The 18,485-nt window shown below is 39.8% G+C and overlaps 1 protein-coding gene across 1 annotated transcript in view; it reads left to right on the top strand.

Moving 5' to 3' along the window:
* The first annotated feature begins 5,081 nt into the window (after positions 1-5,081).
* Positions 5,082-18,485, top strand: part of LOC126092250 (uncharacterized) — a 700,330-nt gene continuing 686,926 nt past the window's right edge. The window contains exon 1 of the mRNA XM_049907760.1: positions 5,082-5,232. Within this exon, the coding sequence (XP_049763717.1) occupies positions 5,158-5,232 (75 nt within the window). The 5' untranslated portion in view covers positions 5,082-5,157. The remainder of the gene's footprint in view (positions 5,233-18,485) is intronic.

Genomic DNA, 18,485 nt, shown 5'->3' on the forward strand with positions numbered 1-18,485 from the left:
TAATCAAAAGATACAGCCATTTGTGTGTCATATTTCAATAGAAACTCACTTATCAAAACCTATGGGGGTACTTTCTGTTGACCTAGAACCATGAGATATGGCAGTATTTTCCCTTCATTTCTACTGTGAAACAATATTCTGCTTTAAATTGCAAAAAAAAAACGAAAACGCATTGAATAAAAGGTTGTGGCACATGGCACAACATGGAATCTGGCTGATGTTGTCTCTGTCGCACACAAAACACAGTTGAGAAATCACTCTGATGGTTGGACTGGTGTGAAAAATCATTTTTTGGCTAACTGTTCATCTAAATTGGGTATTAAATAAGAGCAATAAAAGTGAAAGGTTATCAATAAACATGGTAAAATGACAAGTCATTAATAATGGTGATTAAAGTCACTCATGATTAATTAAACTTTGTGAATTTGTAATTATATCACATAAAAAATCTTTTTGTTCCATTTGTTGTCCATCTGTCTCTCTGTTAAGACACTTTCTCTCAGGAACAACAAGGGGTAAAATTAAACTTTATGTCAAATATCAATGTCTACAGTCTCTTGGCCGTGTAAAGAATGTATGCTTCTAAGTCAATGCAATCAAAAGATACAGCCATCTGTTAAGACTCCCTTCTCTCAGGAATGGGTTGAGGTACCAAATAACAAGGTATATAGTCCCTTAGCGGTGTAAAAAAGTATAGAACCTAAGTCAGTGGAGTCAAAAGATATGGCCATTTATGTCGCATATTTTGATACTTGCAAACTCACACAAAAATCTATAAATGAGCTGTTTATATACATAACTACGTTTATACGGGACACTCACAGTGAGAGTTGTACATGCACCTGTCCAGGTTTTCTTAGTTCTTGCCAATTTTTGTGAAACTACATTTGCTCCCTAATGTAAAAAATATGTTACAAATCGATATAAACAATACTATTTGCACTCATCCAATATTGTTTTTAGAAGTCTGGCATCTGTACGATTGGAGCGCTGCTGTAGCAGTGTATAGTAAAAATGAGCAGCAGTGTCATGACTGTGTTAGACTGTGGCACCAGCTCTTTCCTAAGTGTGTGCTAACCACCAGTAATTCATGTCTGCCGCTCTTAACAATGAGAAACACATCCAGTGCAAAGGACAGCTTAACTGAATTGTTAACTATGGGCCAGTTGTACAGTCTTGGGATAAACCCAGGGCTTGCTAACTGGGGAATAGGCTAACCATGGGTGAACTTGGAGTATGCGTTGCAGATCACTTTTTTATTCCTCATTTACTTACTCCCAAAAAATCGCTCATGTCCAGTTAAGTTGGCAACAACTGAAGAACACTCTGGGTATTTTCGCATAAGTCATTTTATATTTACTTTATCGTCGTTTGCCTGAGTGATAAGCGTTCTAGGTCGCAAAAATTTTCGCTTGTGGCTACTTTGAGGCTGGCAGATACTGTAAATCAGTTAAAGAGTTTAGCAGAAAACACGAAAACTGCTGCAGTCTCATTCAATGAAAATATTAAAGCAAAATATTCAACTAAATTGGTAGGGTGCTTATATGTATAACGATCTATCTTGAATTTAATTAAATGATCAGAAACTTGACGTTTGACCAGTAAGAGATCTTTCTAGATTTCCGAGTAAAACATATGAAAAAATATGCAACAGTTTCCATTCACAAACAATTTTACTTGGATCGACAGAGTAGCTACAACAGACGTCTGATTATTATTACTATTGTTATTTAAACAAAGAAACACGTAACTATTATGCACAGAAAAGGTAGCACAGGCTATAAATTGGTGGCGCCCCATATGTGGAATGTAAGTTCCAAATTGTGTACAATGAAACACACAGTTTGATAAAGTTGTCAACAAAAGGACGCCACAGTCAGTTCCATTCAGATTCAACGTTTTCACTCGATAGTATTCCATAAAATGTAGCTGTATGGTAGATCATGAATTGTAAGTAGGCACATAAACAGAAGCAACTGTGAAACGTGGTCTGCTTTGTGAAATAGTTGGTATTTTCATTCCCCCCAATAATCTGTGACAACACAGACGTCATGGAGATTGATTTGACTGAGAAGTCTGAAGGGTGTTTCTGGTCAGCTTGCTGTTGTATTTACATCTTAAAATGATAAGTTCAATTCAGCAGCAAAGGATGCTATACAGAAAATGTCCTTATTGAATTACTGAACACTATTTGTGCATCCACATTTGAAGTCCTTGGGTACATGTAAACCATGTAGCTATGATGTGGTGTTTTCAATTGTATTGAATGTGTATATGAAGAAAAATATGCCAACATTTACAGTAAGCAACCATTGTCCTTTTAATAATCCTGGGGTAGAAATGTACCCAAGGCACTATCGAACTGATGGCTGCTGTTATTATATCTCACCATAAATGTTTGAGGACCTATCTCATACCTAATTTTGGCTTGTACAATGATTTCTAGCACTTGCATGTAATCTGGGAGGAGAAGGCAAGTAACCAGATGTGTGACACCTTTGCTGTGTTCTTCCTTCTTTTCTTGTCATCTCAGCTTAGAACTATCAGTTTAGTTTTCATAATAAAAATACCTGTCCTCCAATTTGAAAGAATTAGAAGAGTTGCAGCTGGTGCTGCTTCAAAAGTAGCTTGACAAGAACCAGAGAAAGGAGAAAGAACTGTATTGGTTACAAAAGGATAATAAAGTTCAAAATTAGGATCAGAAAATAAAAGTTAATACAAATGATTTCAACATAAAGATATGAGAATTTATGTACATTTGTTTATTTTATTTTATTTTAATTACATCAGAGAACTGAAATAATTAAAAAAACTGTCTCTTGTGCATGTTGTCCAGTGTCATACACAATATTTTAACAATTGTGCAGACTATCCCCTTACCAATACCAATGAAGTCTCCAATAGACCGAAAGAAATCACCAGAGGCAAAATATCTGAGTGTCTGCAGCAGCTGGTTCATTGGTCGAACAGAGTCACTTATGAAAGAAAGAAAAGAATGACATGAGACAATTCAAGAGCAATTTAGAAACATAATTCACCAGCCACTCCTTATGTTATGGTTATGTAGATTCAATAACTAAAGATTCCTATTAGCTAAATGAAAATTACCTATGTTCTTGTAACTCAGAGATAATTACTTTATGATTAATATGTATGTGGCTATGTGGATAATACTAATAACTGGGAAATACAACAGCTGTCTGCTATGGCTTTTGTTTAATGGATTCTCTTATTAATTTTACTGAGTTAAACTTAGCTTGAGAAAACAAAAATAAGTCACATGTTCATGGGAATAATGCTAGGATGGAAAGTTATCATCCCAGTGGGAGATAAGAGTGAACAAAATTCTATATTATAGATTTGGCTCAGTGAACTAGGGACATCAGTGTGCTATCAAACTTTTTGTTACATTAAACAATCATAACAATGATACTTCACACAAGTGAAATATACTTACTTATAAGTATATTGTACTTGTCTAAAGCAACATTTTTCTGAGATTGTTCGCTTATTATGACTGTTTAATGTAACAAAAAATCGAGAGCACACTAATGTCCTTAGTTTACTCAGCCAAATCTGAAGCAGTAAGTACTGTTCACTCTTACCTCTCTATAGAAACCTTTTGTAACCTTAAACAAACATAATAAGCCATCAGTTTCAGAAAAATGATACTTCACACAAGTACAACACAAAGTATTTCAATTTAAGTTACCTTCTACTAGTTACAGTTTGACATAAAGGAGACTGCTGAAAATAACTTGACATTCAAGGAAAGACAGAAACATAGCAGGTACTCCTTCCACATGCTACAACTATCCAGATTCAGTAACTAGATTCCTGTTCTGCTCTTATAAAATACAAATACTGCTATTATTTTATGATAAATATGGGTGGGCTTATGTGGATAATATTGATAACTGAGTAATAAGAGGTACATTGCATAGCTGGGGAAGCATCTTTTTTTAAGAAAAAGAAATAACAGGTACACTGCATAGCTGGTGAAGCATCAACTTAAAAAAAAAAATAAAAGCAAACTTCCTTCTTAATATTTTTGTGTTAAACTTAGCCTGAGTAAGAACAAATAGTTCTTTAGCTTCGGTGAATAATTGTAGGTGGGAGACAATGTTCTTGCTCTGAAGCATTAATGGGCCTGTGATCCTAATATTTTCACCAAAAGGCGGAGAGTTGTTCTGACACTGCTGTGGTATTGACAAAAAGAGGCATTCGCAGTTGAAAACACAATGGAACAATATTTTCTTGTATTAATGTAACTGGGACACTACTGACTTATCAAAACGTATTGCAACACACAAATCGACATTTCGTCAAAAACAAAAAAGCTGTTAATACAAATAGTACACATAACTGGCGTGGTTTTTCGATTTGGTTAAGTCTATTATGGCTCTGCCTGCTAAATAAAACGGAACTGTTCTTTCCCCTACTACAGCAATTGTAACACACGCCAGATAAACAAGACAATTTTTGTACGAATCGTCATTTTAATGTACCTGATTTATATAAATAACACGACAGAATTCACGAGGTACTGATATCGAATGTTAATTACTACAAATAAACAGTATTATTTAAGTCATATGCTCCAGTTCCTCACGTACAAGATTGACGAGACGGTTTCCTTTGATAAGCAAAACCTGGGTATAACTTCGGAATCAGCGTCGTCTCTCTTTCTTTTCCTTGCTCAGTCTCATGAACAGTTCTGCCAAAATCTCATCTTCACTGTCTGCATCTGTCACTATCCCTGCTATCTTTGAAAGTTATTCCCAGGCTAAGAAAGTTAACCTGCCAGAAATCGTCAGTTAAGTTATCTCGAGTTTATTCTCCGGTTAGCCGCTATTCCGGGTCCGTTCAACGCGTTTCTCGCGCTATTCCGAAAACAGAGTTTAACCTGCTGCTAACCGGAGATTGTACAATTTGGCCGTATCTGCGGCACGCTTGCGTCGAAGTTTGACGACTTATCGAAGTGTCACGTTGGTCGATAGCTATCGACCAGTATCGCGCAGCCGGCGCAGTCGACGGTATCTGCGCCGCCGGCGGCGGCGTGAGGCGTGTTTGGACGCAGACAGTGTGTGCGTAACAGTGGCAACCTCGTTCGGCGTCGGTAGGCGTCGCGACGCGAGTTCTCGCACGTCGTGCAGCATGGGCCGCGTTCGTACGTGGAACATCGCGATCGTAGCTGCCGTCGTCTTGTTGGAATGTGGCGGTTTTTCACAGGTAGGAACGCACTTCTCCATCCACACTACATGTTTGTTCACAGTACTGTATCTGTGATGCGAGGTAGTCGTATGATAACAGTTAAAACGTTTTTTATCTTCTCTGTACTCGCTTGAGAATTCCGTCGTTTCAGACCTTAGTCACTTCTCGTTCCTGTCTACAATGAAATTTATGCTCCCCAGCTTACTACATAGTGGTACTTTCGCTGTATCATACAATAAGATTTTTTCCAGTTCCGCTCAAGAAAAACACATAGGGAGAAAAACTAGTTGCACTTCCGTATGCGGGCTCTTATTAGTCTAATTTCTTCTTCACCGGCGCCGCGGGAACGCTATGTAGGGGGAAGTGGGGGAAGGGCTGATAACCGTAGATTTTGCTCTGAAAACAGTTCTGCAATCACAGCGGCTAGTAGATACCGAAACTATGTTTCGAAACGATGTTTCGGAGTAACTCGCCAGAGATTGTTTCGAAACGAAAGTATTTGTTGCTGAGAATTTTAACTCAAGCATTCTTTCACGTGTGGTGAGGCTCACCAAGACAGCTCTGATTTAATAAATTACTTGACAGTGTTTACAGTTGATTATGAAAATTTGTCGCGACTGGGTGGAAGCAGAATTTCAAAATGGAATCACGTTCATTCACAGTATCTGAGCTAAATTGTTGAAAACTGTGTTTAGTAACACTGCTGCCACCACTTTATAACTGGTGCCTACTATCTACAGTGTACTTAACTGTGTGGCATCGTATTTTTATCTTTTATTACGTCTAATTATGTTAAGTAATAGGATATTAACTGAAAGAAATATTTACAAAAACTTCTTTTTACGGTCAATTAAAAGGAAGGTCAGCGTTGGCCGTAATATTGAAGATTTATTGATAGCAAAATCGATTTTCAATCACATAGTGATCATCTTCAGTGCAGTGGTGTACAAATTGAACTCATAGACACTGGTATCAAGTTATCAGTAACCAAAACTGAGAAGCGATCAAAATAATTTGTGATCGCTTCTCAGTTTTGGTTACTGATAACTTGATACCAGTGTCTATGAGTTCAATTTGTACACCTCAGCACTGAAGATGATCACTTCTTCTTCTTCTTCAGTAGCGCTACAGCCCTTGGTGAGCCTTGGCTGCTTCAACAATCTTCCTCCACACTTCTCGGTTATTTGCTGCTCTTTTCCACCCCCGGACTCCCATATTGCTGGTATCCATTATTACCTCATCGATCCATCTTCTTCTAGGTCTCCCTTTTCGCCTAGCTGAATGGATCCTACCTTTCATCATTTTCTTTGGAATTCCATCCTCTGCCATTCTCTCCAAGTGTCCTAGCCATCGTATTCGCTGTGATTTCACAAATTTTACTATGTCCCTGCCTTGTACTTTGTAATTCGGCATTGTAGCGTATTCTCCAGCCTTCTTCCTCCCTTATTGACCCATCGATTTTGCGTAGTATTTTCCACTCAATGCTTCTTAGTGCATTTTTATCGTGTTCTGTCAACGTCCATACCTCTGAGCCCTATGTGATAACTGGGCGGACTAGGGAATTATATATTAGCAGTTTGGTTTTTCTTGTAACAAGGATATTTTTCAAAAGCTGCGTATTTGCAAAGTAAGCTCTGTTTCCTGCTTGTATTCTTTCCCTTATAGCCTTTCCAATACTGTTGTAATTTGTTATTAGGGCTCCCAAGTAGTTAAGATGATCACTATGTGATTGAAAATCGATTTTGCTATCGATAAATCATCAATATTACGGCCAACGCTGACCTTCCTTTTAATTTAACATATATGGTCGTTGTGCACACAGCACTCCATGGAGTCGCCAATCAATATCTTTTTACACTATTGCAGGGAGGCCTACAATCAGTAGTATTAACGTAAGTACATCTCCAAGCATGATTCAACAGGTGCGTTTGTTTTAATATACATCTACGTCAGTACTCTGGAAGCCACCTGAGGATGGGTGGCCGAGGGCACTTCAAGTACCATTAACTTATCCCCCTTCCCTGTTCGTCTCAGCGAATAGCGAGTGGGAGGAATGAGTGTCGGTAAGCTTCTGTATTGGCTCTAATTTCTCGAATTTTCTCGTTGTGGTCATTTCGCTAGATGTATGTGGGAGGAAGTAATACGTTGACCGACTGTTCCCGGAAAGTAATTTCCGAAACTTCAACAGCAAACCTCTCTGTGATGCACAACGCATCTCTCGTAACGTCTGCCAAGAGTTGAGTATATTGGGTAACGCTCTCGCGCCTCCTAAACGATCCCGTGGCGAAATGAGTCGCTCTTCATCGAATCTTCTCTGTCTCTTCTGTTAGTCCTACCTGGTAAGCGTCCCAGATAGATGAACAGTACTCAGGAACCTTGTAAGCCAATTCTTTCGTGAGTGAGCTACCTGTCCCCAAAGATTCTTGTGAATCTGTCTGGCGTCTGCTTTTCACAGTATTTGTTTTATGTGTTCGTCCCGTTTAAGATCGCTCTGCGTAGTTACTACTAGATATTTTACGGTCTATATTGTTCGAATAATCTGTCATCAGTGGTTTAGTTGTACAATACTGGACTTTTTCTCCTACGTGCGCGCAATATTTTACATTTATTTACGTTCAGGGTCAACTGCCAGAGGTTGTACCATTCATCAATCTTCTTTAGGTCATTTTACAAATCGAAAGTGTCTCCTGACGTTTTGTCTTTCTAGAATAGATCCCAAACTTTCACTTTTATCAATTCATGCGTTCTAGTTACGTGACAGCAGCATTTCTAATTAATTTGTTACAATGTGTGTGTGTGTGTGTGTGTGTGTGTGTGTGTGTGTGTGTGTGTGTGGTTCAAATGGCTGTGAGCACTATGGGACTTAACATCTATGGTCATCAGTCCCCTAGAACTTAGAACTACTTAAACCTAACCAACCTAAGGACATCACAGACATCCATGCCCGAGGCAGGATTCGACGAAGGAATTCGTGGTGCATCGAAAGTGCTACCCACAACAATCATGTTAAACTACTTTCAGCACTCAATAACAAAATATTAAACTCTTAGAAATATCGAATTGGTAATTGGTAAATCGTTATCTCTACAAATAAAAATGTTATCACAGGCAAGAATGATCAAAAATCTTCATCTATTAAATTTACTTCTATGTATCGTAGCTGGTCAATGCACTAAGTTGGTGGAGAATAAATTTATCTTTTAAACCAATGAAAAAACTCATGTACTCAATGTGAGGGTAGGCTAGTATCCTAGCTTTTGATATTCAATGGTCAAAGCGTACGCAGGTTGGAGTGAGCAAAATCTCGACTCAACATTTACTGTGGCCTAATGCGCGATGGTGCCCTTGTCAAGTACAATCTTACAATCAGACAAGCAACGAAGGCATCCTGGAAGGCATTCTGTGAGGAAGTGGAGAGCACGGCTGCACAAGCCAGGCTTCATAAGTTTCACACTAGAGTAGCAACCAATCCAGGAGGATGGGGAATATGCAAACACACGAGACGCTGGAACTGCTCCTTAAAACTCACTTTCCTCAATATGCTCCGCCGGACAACATAGGCCAGAATGTGATCCCGGAGAGACAATGGTTCTCAGGCACTTGAGGAGAGAACTGGGAATCGGCCAAGGAGTGTGTGAACTTTAATAAAATCTCAGATAATAAAGCGAACTATCCACAGTAAGGCTAGGCACTTGTTACAAAACATTCTTTCCCTGCACTACTCCTCTCCATTGCGACACTTACTTGACCTGCACATTACAACCCCGTTTAAAATCAAGCAAGTTAAAATGTGTGCACTATACGCTCGAAAATCACTTGATTCCTGGACTTACTTCTGAGCTGGCAGAAATTGGAAGACTTCAGCCTGTTGCCACTTTCTTGCCCGCATCTCGTGGTCGTGCGGTAGCGTTCTCGCTTCCCACGCCCGGGTTCCCGGGTTCGATTCCCGGCGGGGTCAGGGATTTTCTCTGCCTCGTGATGGCTGGGTGTTGTGTGCTGTCCTTAGGTTAGTTAGGTTTAAGTAGTTCTAAGTTCTAGGGGACTGATGACCATAGATGTTAAGTCCCATAGTGCTCAGAGCCACTTTCTTATAGACAACAGCATCATCTGCGAACTGTCTTAAAGAGCTTCCTACGCTTTCTACTACATTATTTATATATATTGCAAACAGTTGCGGTTCTGTCACACTTCCTTGGGGCACTCCGGAAGGTACCTTTGCATCTATAGATTTTGTTCCTTCAAGAGCGAAATTTGAGTTCTATCTGCAAGGAAGTCCTGAATCCAGTTGCAAATCTGGTCCGATGATCGGTAAGCTCGTATTGTTTTTCACTAAACGTCAGTGTGGGACGATGAAATCAAGGGACACAGCATCAACCTGAGAACCGATGTCTACACCACTGTGGATCTCATGGAGGAACAGGGCGAGCCGAGTTTCGCAAGATCTGTTTCCGGCATCCATGACCATTTTTACAGAGGAGAATTTAATTCTCCAAAACCGTCATAATTGTTGAACATAAAACGTGTTCCATAATTCTACAACAGACGGACGTCAACGATATAGGTCTATAATTGTGTGCATCTGTCCTACGTCTCTTCTTGGGAACGGGAATGACATGCGCTTTTTTCCAGTCGCTAGTTGCTCCAGCGAACTACGATAAACTGCTGCTAGAAGGGAAACAAGTCCATTCGCATAATCTTTGTAGAATCTTGCAGGTATCTCCTCTGGTCCTGATGCCTTTACACTACTAATCGGGTGTAGTTGTTTTTTCTCTCCGAGATCAGTTATCTCAATGTCTGCCATTTCGATGTACGTACGCTGATTGAAATGAGGCATCCGCGGTGAAACAATTTCCGAAGAACGAATGTAGTGTTTCGGCCTTCTGTTTGTTATCTTCCGTTTCCGTGCCTCTATGGTCACTTACTGACTGAATAGATGATTTCGACCAGCTTACTGATATTACACAAGACCTTAACCTTTAGGGTTCTCAGTCAGATCGGTTGACAACGCTTTCATTTCAAAGCCAGTGAACGCTTCTCTCATTGATTTCATTACGCTAATTTTCGTTTCATTTACCTTCTGTTTGTCTGCTAGATTTTGACTTCTCTTGAACCTGTGATGAAGTTCTCTTTGTTTACCTAACAGTTTTCTAACACGGCCATTAAACGACGGTGGGTCTTCCGCAATAATTCTGCTGGCTTATGAAAATATATCTTTTTCCCGACACCACAAGATAAACTTTAACAAATGTAGATTTGTTCCTCAATGGATCACAGTAATGAACTGGAAATAATAAAAAGTACTTGTTTGCTTCTTTTTGTTTATAATGACTTAGCGTCGAGTTTTCCATGCGTATTCTATAAAAATATTCAAAACTCAAGTCCTGAGTCGACAAACCTATCATTTCTTGGAACAATAAGAACAATTAGAGGAATAGCCAGAATTCGTATTACTCTCTTGCTGATTCCAACCGAGAAAAATAGGTGTGACGAAAGACTAAAACAGACGCTGCGACTTGGATTCGCTCAGTCGGTATAGGTAATGTCTTGTTCGATATGATCCAGAATCGCATAGAGAGATATAAAATAATCGTTAGTAAAAAACATCGTAACAAAGATTCCATAAATTGAAGTAAAACTGAAATGAATGCTACAACTATCAGAAAAGATTGCATCAGATTTATGCGTGTGACTTTGCTGTCACACGGGCAACATTGTAAACATGCAAATACTCTCTGCATTCAAATTTTTAGCAGTTTTTGACATAGGCTAGTAAATGAGAAGAACATCGTGAACTGAAGAGTCAATGCTAATGAAGTACTTCAGAACCGTGAGTCACTGTGAATTTTCATTTGCAAGAAAAACAGCGGCTATTTACGACGAAATAGTTTTGAGATTTCACGACAAATGGCTTTCTATCGGATTTCTTCAAACTAATAGGTCTGTCTGTGTGGTTGGATGGTGGGATAGGATGGAGTTAGTTCTGTCTGAGAAGATTAGAATTTTTTCTGTGCTAAGTGCGGAGGGGGGGGGGGGGGGATTGCTGACACTCGGTACGCTCTTTAGTGAACACTGTCAGCACAGAACATTTTCGCTGATATTCATATGGAAGTCGTTTAGCGATTCCTCGTTAATTGGAGTACATTTAATAGTCAGTCTTGCACTTTCTTTCGTGGATTCCAAGCAGTCCGCAGCTCGTGGTCGTGCGGTAGCGTTCTCGCTTCCCACGCCCGGGTTCCCGGGTTCGATTCCCGGCGGGGTCAGGGATTTTCTCTGCCTCGTGATGACTGGGTGTTGTGTGATGTCCTTAGGTTAGTGAGGTTTAAGTAGTTCTAAGTTCTAGGGGACTGATGACCATAGATGTTAAGTCCCATAGTGCTCAGAGCCATTTGATTCCAAGCAGTCTGTCTCAAATTTCGGTTCTGGGATGTATAGTCTGATCAAAAACTGTTTTACCTCATTGCGTACTCGATCTAAGGTGTCTGCTCAAGCCATAGAAACCCATGTTACGTGTTTCATAAACATTTGTCTTTCTTTTAAGAGTTCTTTATATGTATCAGGTTACTGTTTAAAAAAAAAAGCCACGTGATAAATTGATGAATTTAAGGAATATGCGTAAACTGGATAGAGTTTCGTTAATGGCTTAAAAACTGAATTAGCTGTCGGAAGTTCGTACTTGCAATTATAACTTGAAAATATAACTTTTTGTGCCAGATCGCGAAATTGTGAAATGATATTACCGGTTTCGATTGTGCTAGAAGTCACTTTCGGATCTAAAATAGACAAAAATAAATATTTTTTTGTATAAAGTTCTCTTTGCAATAAGTACAGTGACAAAGAAAACACCATGAAATATCGTTACAAAGTGTAACACGTCGCACATTCAAATACTGTGTCATAAAACTGCTGTGTCTTTCGTGATGCTGCTGTTTAAGATAGTAAAAGGTGTTTACTTGCTAGAGCGCACCACTATATGCACAATTATATAATGAAATTTATCGTTTTAAAACAAAGTTAGAGAACATACAAAAGAATGCAGAAAAATAGTTCAAGAACTGAAAATAATGAAAAATATAGGAAGACAAAAAAATAACTGTAATGAGCAGGCTGTTAGCAGAAATTTAAAAATAAAATGCAAAGTACAAAAAAAAAAGCGAAGCTCTAGCATCAAAAAGCTCATTTCACGTCAGTAACTCACGAAGTAATTTACAAAAATAAAATGCAAAACACAGAAGTGCAGAAAGGGTGCGTTGAGCCACCGATAAGTTTAATGCAGTGACCAGCGGTCGCTTTCTTCCGACGCGCAATGTGTTGCCGTCATTCGCCGATGTACGCAGAAACAAGAGTGATTATGGCGGTTACTGCCCCGTGTGAAGACGAAAAGGCGGTCAAACTGCTTCCTCACGGGCCCTTGTACGTACATTCGCCTGCGCTACAGCGACGGCCGACTGACGCCAACAAGACACAGCGCACCGGAAGAAGGCGACCCCTGGTGGCTGCAGTAAAGTTACCGCTGACACAAAGCACCTTCCCTGCTCTTCTGTGTTTTTCAATTTATTTGTTAAATTACCTCGTAGAAATGAACTTTTTGGAGGTACAGCTTTGCCTTTTTGTACCTTGGATTTTATTTCTTAAATTGCTGTAAGCAGCCTGCTCAATAGAATCATTATTTTATGTTCTTACATTTCATTATTTTCAGTTGTTGAAATCTTTTACTACAATCTTTAGTATATTGTTTAACTCTGTTTTAATATGATAAATTTTATTATGTAATTGTGCACACAGTGGTGCCCTCTAGCAAATGCGCGCCTCTTTATCTTAAACAGTAGCATCACGAAAGACGCACTAGTTTCATGACACAGTACTGGAATGTGCAACATGCGGCGTGTTACACTCTGTAACGATATTTTATGGTAGGTTCTTACCACTTTCCTTTATTTTCGTACCGTATTTATTGTAAGCAGATATAACATTTTATGAAGAATATTTTTTCGTCGACTTTATGTCTGAAGATGATTGCTAGCACAATCTAAATCGGTAACACCATTTTCTAATCTCGCGATCTAGAGAAATAAAAGTTATATTGGACATTAAGATCGCCTTTCCACATTCCAGACCAGTCTCTCTCAACTTGGGGGTAATTGCCCCTTGAGGGATAAAATGAAATTTTCTGATTCAGTTCTGTTTCAGTCACGAAACTAAATTATTTTCAAAAGATCATTATTATTATCACAATTTTGTAAAACTTTAATATTTATTGTCTAAATTATCAATAATTACTCTTTCTCAGTTAGTAGTATTAATGCGATTGAATTTACACGTTACTTACATAGTCCATGCACTACACACATATGTTGTGCTTTGTCCCGAAGTTCGCTGATGATAAAAGTGAGCCATCTATGCAACAAATGCTAAATATCTCAAGAAAATGTCTTCTCCAAGTTGTAGATAGTACCTGCAGTACTCCAGAAATAGCTTCATTACTTGCTTCGAAACAGATAAATGAGTTATTATTATTACTATTTAGTGGTGATCAGACACAAAGCAATAATAGGCTGAAGTCTTCCAATTTCTGCCAGCTCAGAAGTAAGTCCAGGAATCAAGTGATTTTCGAGCGTATAGTGCACACATTTTAACTTGATTGATTTTAAACGGGGTTGTAATGTGCAGGTCAAGTAAGTGTCGCAATGGAGAGGAGTAGTGCAGGGAAAGAATGTTTTGTAACAAGTGCCTAGCCTTACTGTGGATAGTTCGCTTTATTATCTGAGAGCGAGTTGTGGGTAGCACTTTCGATGCACCACGGATTCCTTCGTCATTCATTCTAACAAACACACACACACACACACACACACACACACACAGCCGGCCGCGGTGGTCTAGCGGTCCTATTCGCTCAGTCCGGAACCGCGCGACCGCTACGGTCGCAGGTTCGAATCCTGCCTCGGGCATGGATGTCTGTGATGTCCTTAGGTTAGTTAGGTTTAAGTAGTTCTAAGTTCTAGGGGACTGATGACCATAGATGTTAAGTCCCATAGTGCTCACATCCATTTGAACCACACACACACACACACACACACACATAGTAAGATATGCGCGCAAATGGATAATGCATCTGAACTGTCTTCTCAAGCCCAGGATCTTAAACAGATATTCTATAGAAATATTAATCTGGCCCTGTAAGGCAGCTAATATTAGGTGCGGATTGTAACAAATTAATTAGAAATGCTGCTGTCACGTAACTAGAACGCATGAATTGATAAAAGTGAAAGTTTGGGATCTATTCTAGAAAGACAAAACAGCTGTTCCCTTTTTAATTCTGCATATAATTTATCAACTGTGCTTTCAAGGGGCAAGTGATACACAACAATCATGTTAAACTACTTTCAGCACTCAATAACAAAATATTAAACTCTTGGAAATATCGAATTGGTAATTAGTAAATCGTTATCTCTACAAATGAAAATGTTATCACAGGCAAGAATGATCAAAAATCTTCATCTAGTAAATTTACTTCTATATCTTAGCTGGTCAATGCACTAAGTTGGTGGAGAATAAATGTATCTTTTAAACCAATGAAAAAACTCATGTACTCAATGTGAGGGTAGGCTAGTATCCTAGCTTTTGATATTCAATGGTCAAAGCGTACGCAGGTTGGAGTGAGCAAAATCTCGACTCAACATTTACTGTGGCCTAATGCGCGATGGTGCCCTTGTCAAGTACAATCTTACAATCAGACAAGCAACGAAGGCATCCTGGAAGGCATTCTGTGAGGAAGTGGAGAGCACGGCTGCACAAGCCAGGCTTCATAAGTTTCACACTAGAGTACCAACCAATCCAGGAGGATGGGGAATATGCAAACACACGAGACGCTGGAGCTGCTCCTTAAAACTCACTTTCCTCAATATGCTCCGCCGGACAACATAGGCCAGAATGTGATCCCGGAGAGACAATGGTTCTCAGGCACTTGAGGAGAGAACTGGGAATCGGCCAAGGAGTGTGTGAACTTTAATAAAATCCAATGGGCGGTGGGAACATTCAACCGTCCAAGTCGCCTGGCCCAGATGGAATTTTTCCAGCTAATGTGGTATTTTATTCAGTGTGCATATACAAGGGGGTAAAAAAAAAAACAACGGAATAACATTGCCGTGGGTGGAGCTTTTGTAGCACGCATTTCTGCCGCTAGGCGTGTGTAGAGCAACTCATTGCTAGTTCAGTGCCGCCTGTGTTGCCGACTCGTCTTGTTCTCTTCATCTGCAGTGCTTGTTTTTGCTAACGCTTGTTTTTGTTTTCGTTTCGTATTTTGTGATGCCAAGTTTAAGTGAACAACGTGCAACTGAAAAATGTTGTTTTCTACCCGGTAAAAATGCTGCTGAAATTGTTTTCAATGTTAAAAATAGCTTATCAAGATACACTGTCGGAAAAACTGAAATGTTCGAGTGGTTCGCTCAGTTCAAAACTGTCGATATGCCGACTGATAACAAACCTCATTCTGGACGTCCATCAGTTGCACAAATCGACGAAATTTTTGAAAAGTTCATTCAGAGTTTTCCCCCAGGTCAGACCGTTAATCAGATCTTCTATTCGAAAGGTATGAAGGTTGCAAGTTAATAAAGCTAGGATAGTATTTCTTCAGCTGTTCAGTATATGAAATCAAACAATGGAAAATCCATGATGGAGTGTAACAAATGTAAACGATAGTTACTACTCACCATGCAGTGGAGATGCTGAGTCACAGGTAGACACAATTAAAAGCTTTCGACTAACAAGGTCTTTGTAGAAAATAAACCACACACACACACACACACACACACACACACACACACACACACACATGACCACAGTCTCTGGCAGCTGAAGCCATTGTTGGTCGAAAGCTTATTTTGTGACAGTCGTTTTGTTGTGCCTATCTCCCCTATATGGTGAGAAGCAACTATCCTTTTCATAATTAAGTAGTATATGAATCAGATTGGCTAGTAATAAGAAAATTGCTGGATTTGAAGAGAGATCACTCACCTTCAACGATAAGGGAAATCCCGACGTATCCTTCTTGCTTCGTCCAGCTGCACACTCGGAAGTCACAGGAATTTAGCTTTCACATCGCTCTTGCGCCTATCACAAAGTTTCCTGAAGTCAGGGAACATAAAAAATGGTTCAAATGGCTCTAAGCTCTATGGGACTTAACGTCTGAGATCATCAGTCCCCTAGACTTAGAAACTACGTAAACCCAACTAACATACGGACATCACACACATCCATGCCCGAAGCAGGATTCGAACCTGCGACCGTAGCAGCAGCGCGAGTCCGGACTGAAGCGCCTAGAACCGCGCGACCACATCTGTCGTCCAGGGAGCATAGACTGAGAAAACATTCAGTCAGCATCATCATCTCATGACTCCCGGTGTCTTTTCATTTCAGTAAGGTTTTTAGTTTCCAGCTTCGGATTGTATCGGCAGCATACAAAATAAACACGAGGCAGCCCCGCTCTACCCATTGTAGGCTAGAACAAGCATCAATAGCGTCGCGTACGGCGCATAGCTGCCAACCTCTTCGCGGATAACCTGCAGGTTATATGATGAGTCATGTAAGACGTAATACCCATTTTATTTCGTGAACGGTTACACATATCGTAACACGATTCTCGGCAAATGTTACAGCGTCCAGGGGTACAAGTACAAAAGTTTTTTTTTTGGTTAATACATATAGCACTGGTATTAAGTGAGATATTGAAGTACATACTTTTTTCTAAATGGAACCGTTTATCTTTTATAACTGCCTTCCATAACTCTTGTGAAGACAATTACAGTGATCTAGCGTTTGTTAATGTTGACGTTCAAACTTGTAAAAAAAAATCGAGAAATATCCTGGAGTGTGACAGAACGGTGGCCGGAAACGGCATTTGCGATGCAAACACTGCCAAGCAGCCATCTTGGACCAGGCTGCGTAGTTGTATACCGTAAGGTAGGCCTGCACTACGAGAATGAAGCTTCATTTATCCTTGATCCAATTTATCACCTACATGCAGGTTCAACTATGAATGTTGTACTTGGAAATACGACACAGGATAGAATCTAGCGTATAACAAAGTGTTTAGGAGAACTATTTCATATTTGGGTATCCTTCCAGATTTACGTGAACTGAAACGGAGAAATCAGCTGTTCATTCTTCAAAATTAAAAAGGTCTCATACGCTACGAAAAGCAACTACTGCATTAAATATCTAAACGTTAGAAGGAAGATTTGACCTATCTTTTCCCGTACTGGCTGTGTGCTTCTTTAGAGGTAAAATACATGCTGTCGGACAACTGTCTTTACCTATACTGATCTAAATTGTATCATATGGGATACATTCGTTGAACTAAACATTTTGTTAAACATCCTTTGGTGAACTACCTGTATACCGAAAATAAATTTACTTCTTAACGTAAGCGGGTAAAGACAGTGTTACAGCTACGTGCAATACACGCTGTCGACTTGTTTGACATTGCAGTGCAATTTCGTACAGATGTAAATGAAATAAACAATTTACTAACAATGAGTTGGTAACAACCCAAATGATATGACATTAATTTTGCCTTCCAAAAAAATAGCTTTATCCTTTATTTAAGCATGTTTCAAGGTGTTGACCGTGGACTGAAAGGCACAATTGCAATCGCCATTCTAAAGGACGATGACCAGACATAATTATAGTGGATGATATGGTAGAGTCGGCCGGAATGGCCGAGCGGTTCTAGGCGCTTCAGTCTGGAACCGCGTCGCCGCCACGGTCGAAGGTTCGAATCCTGCCTCGGGCATGGATGTGTGTGGTGTCCTTAGGTTAGTTAGGTTTAAGTAGTTCAAAGTTCTAGGGGACTGATGACCTCAGATTTTAAGTCCTATAGTGCTCAGAGCCATTTGATATGGTAGAACACGCACTGGCGATTCGACGACACATATCGTCTGGCGTAGTTGGAGCTTCGTCATAGACTACATCTTTAAGTGCTCCCCAATGAAAGTAATCGAGAGACGTCAAATAGGAAGACCTCGCAGGCCGTTTGACAACAGAATTTCGTCCTGTCCAACGTCCAGGAAAGTGCTCATTCAGTATTTGCGTTGCAACACGGGGCGAGTGAGCTGGACAACCGTCGTGTTGCAGCCACATACACTGCCGAATATCCAGTGGTACCTCTTCTAGAAGAATCGCCAGAATGTTCGTCAGAGAGAGTGCGTACGAATATCCGCTTAGAGCGCCTGAGATGAAGTAAGATCTCACAATGTAATTTCCTACGATGCCGCACC

Source organism: Schistocerca cancellata, chromosome 7, assembly GCF_023864275.1.
Source record: "Schistocerca cancellata isolate TAMUIC-IGC-003103 chromosome 7, iqSchCanc2.1, whole genome shotgun sequence".
Taxonomy (NCBI): Eukaryota; Metazoa; Arthropoda; class Insecta; order Orthoptera; family Acrididae; genus Schistocerca; species Schistocerca cancellata.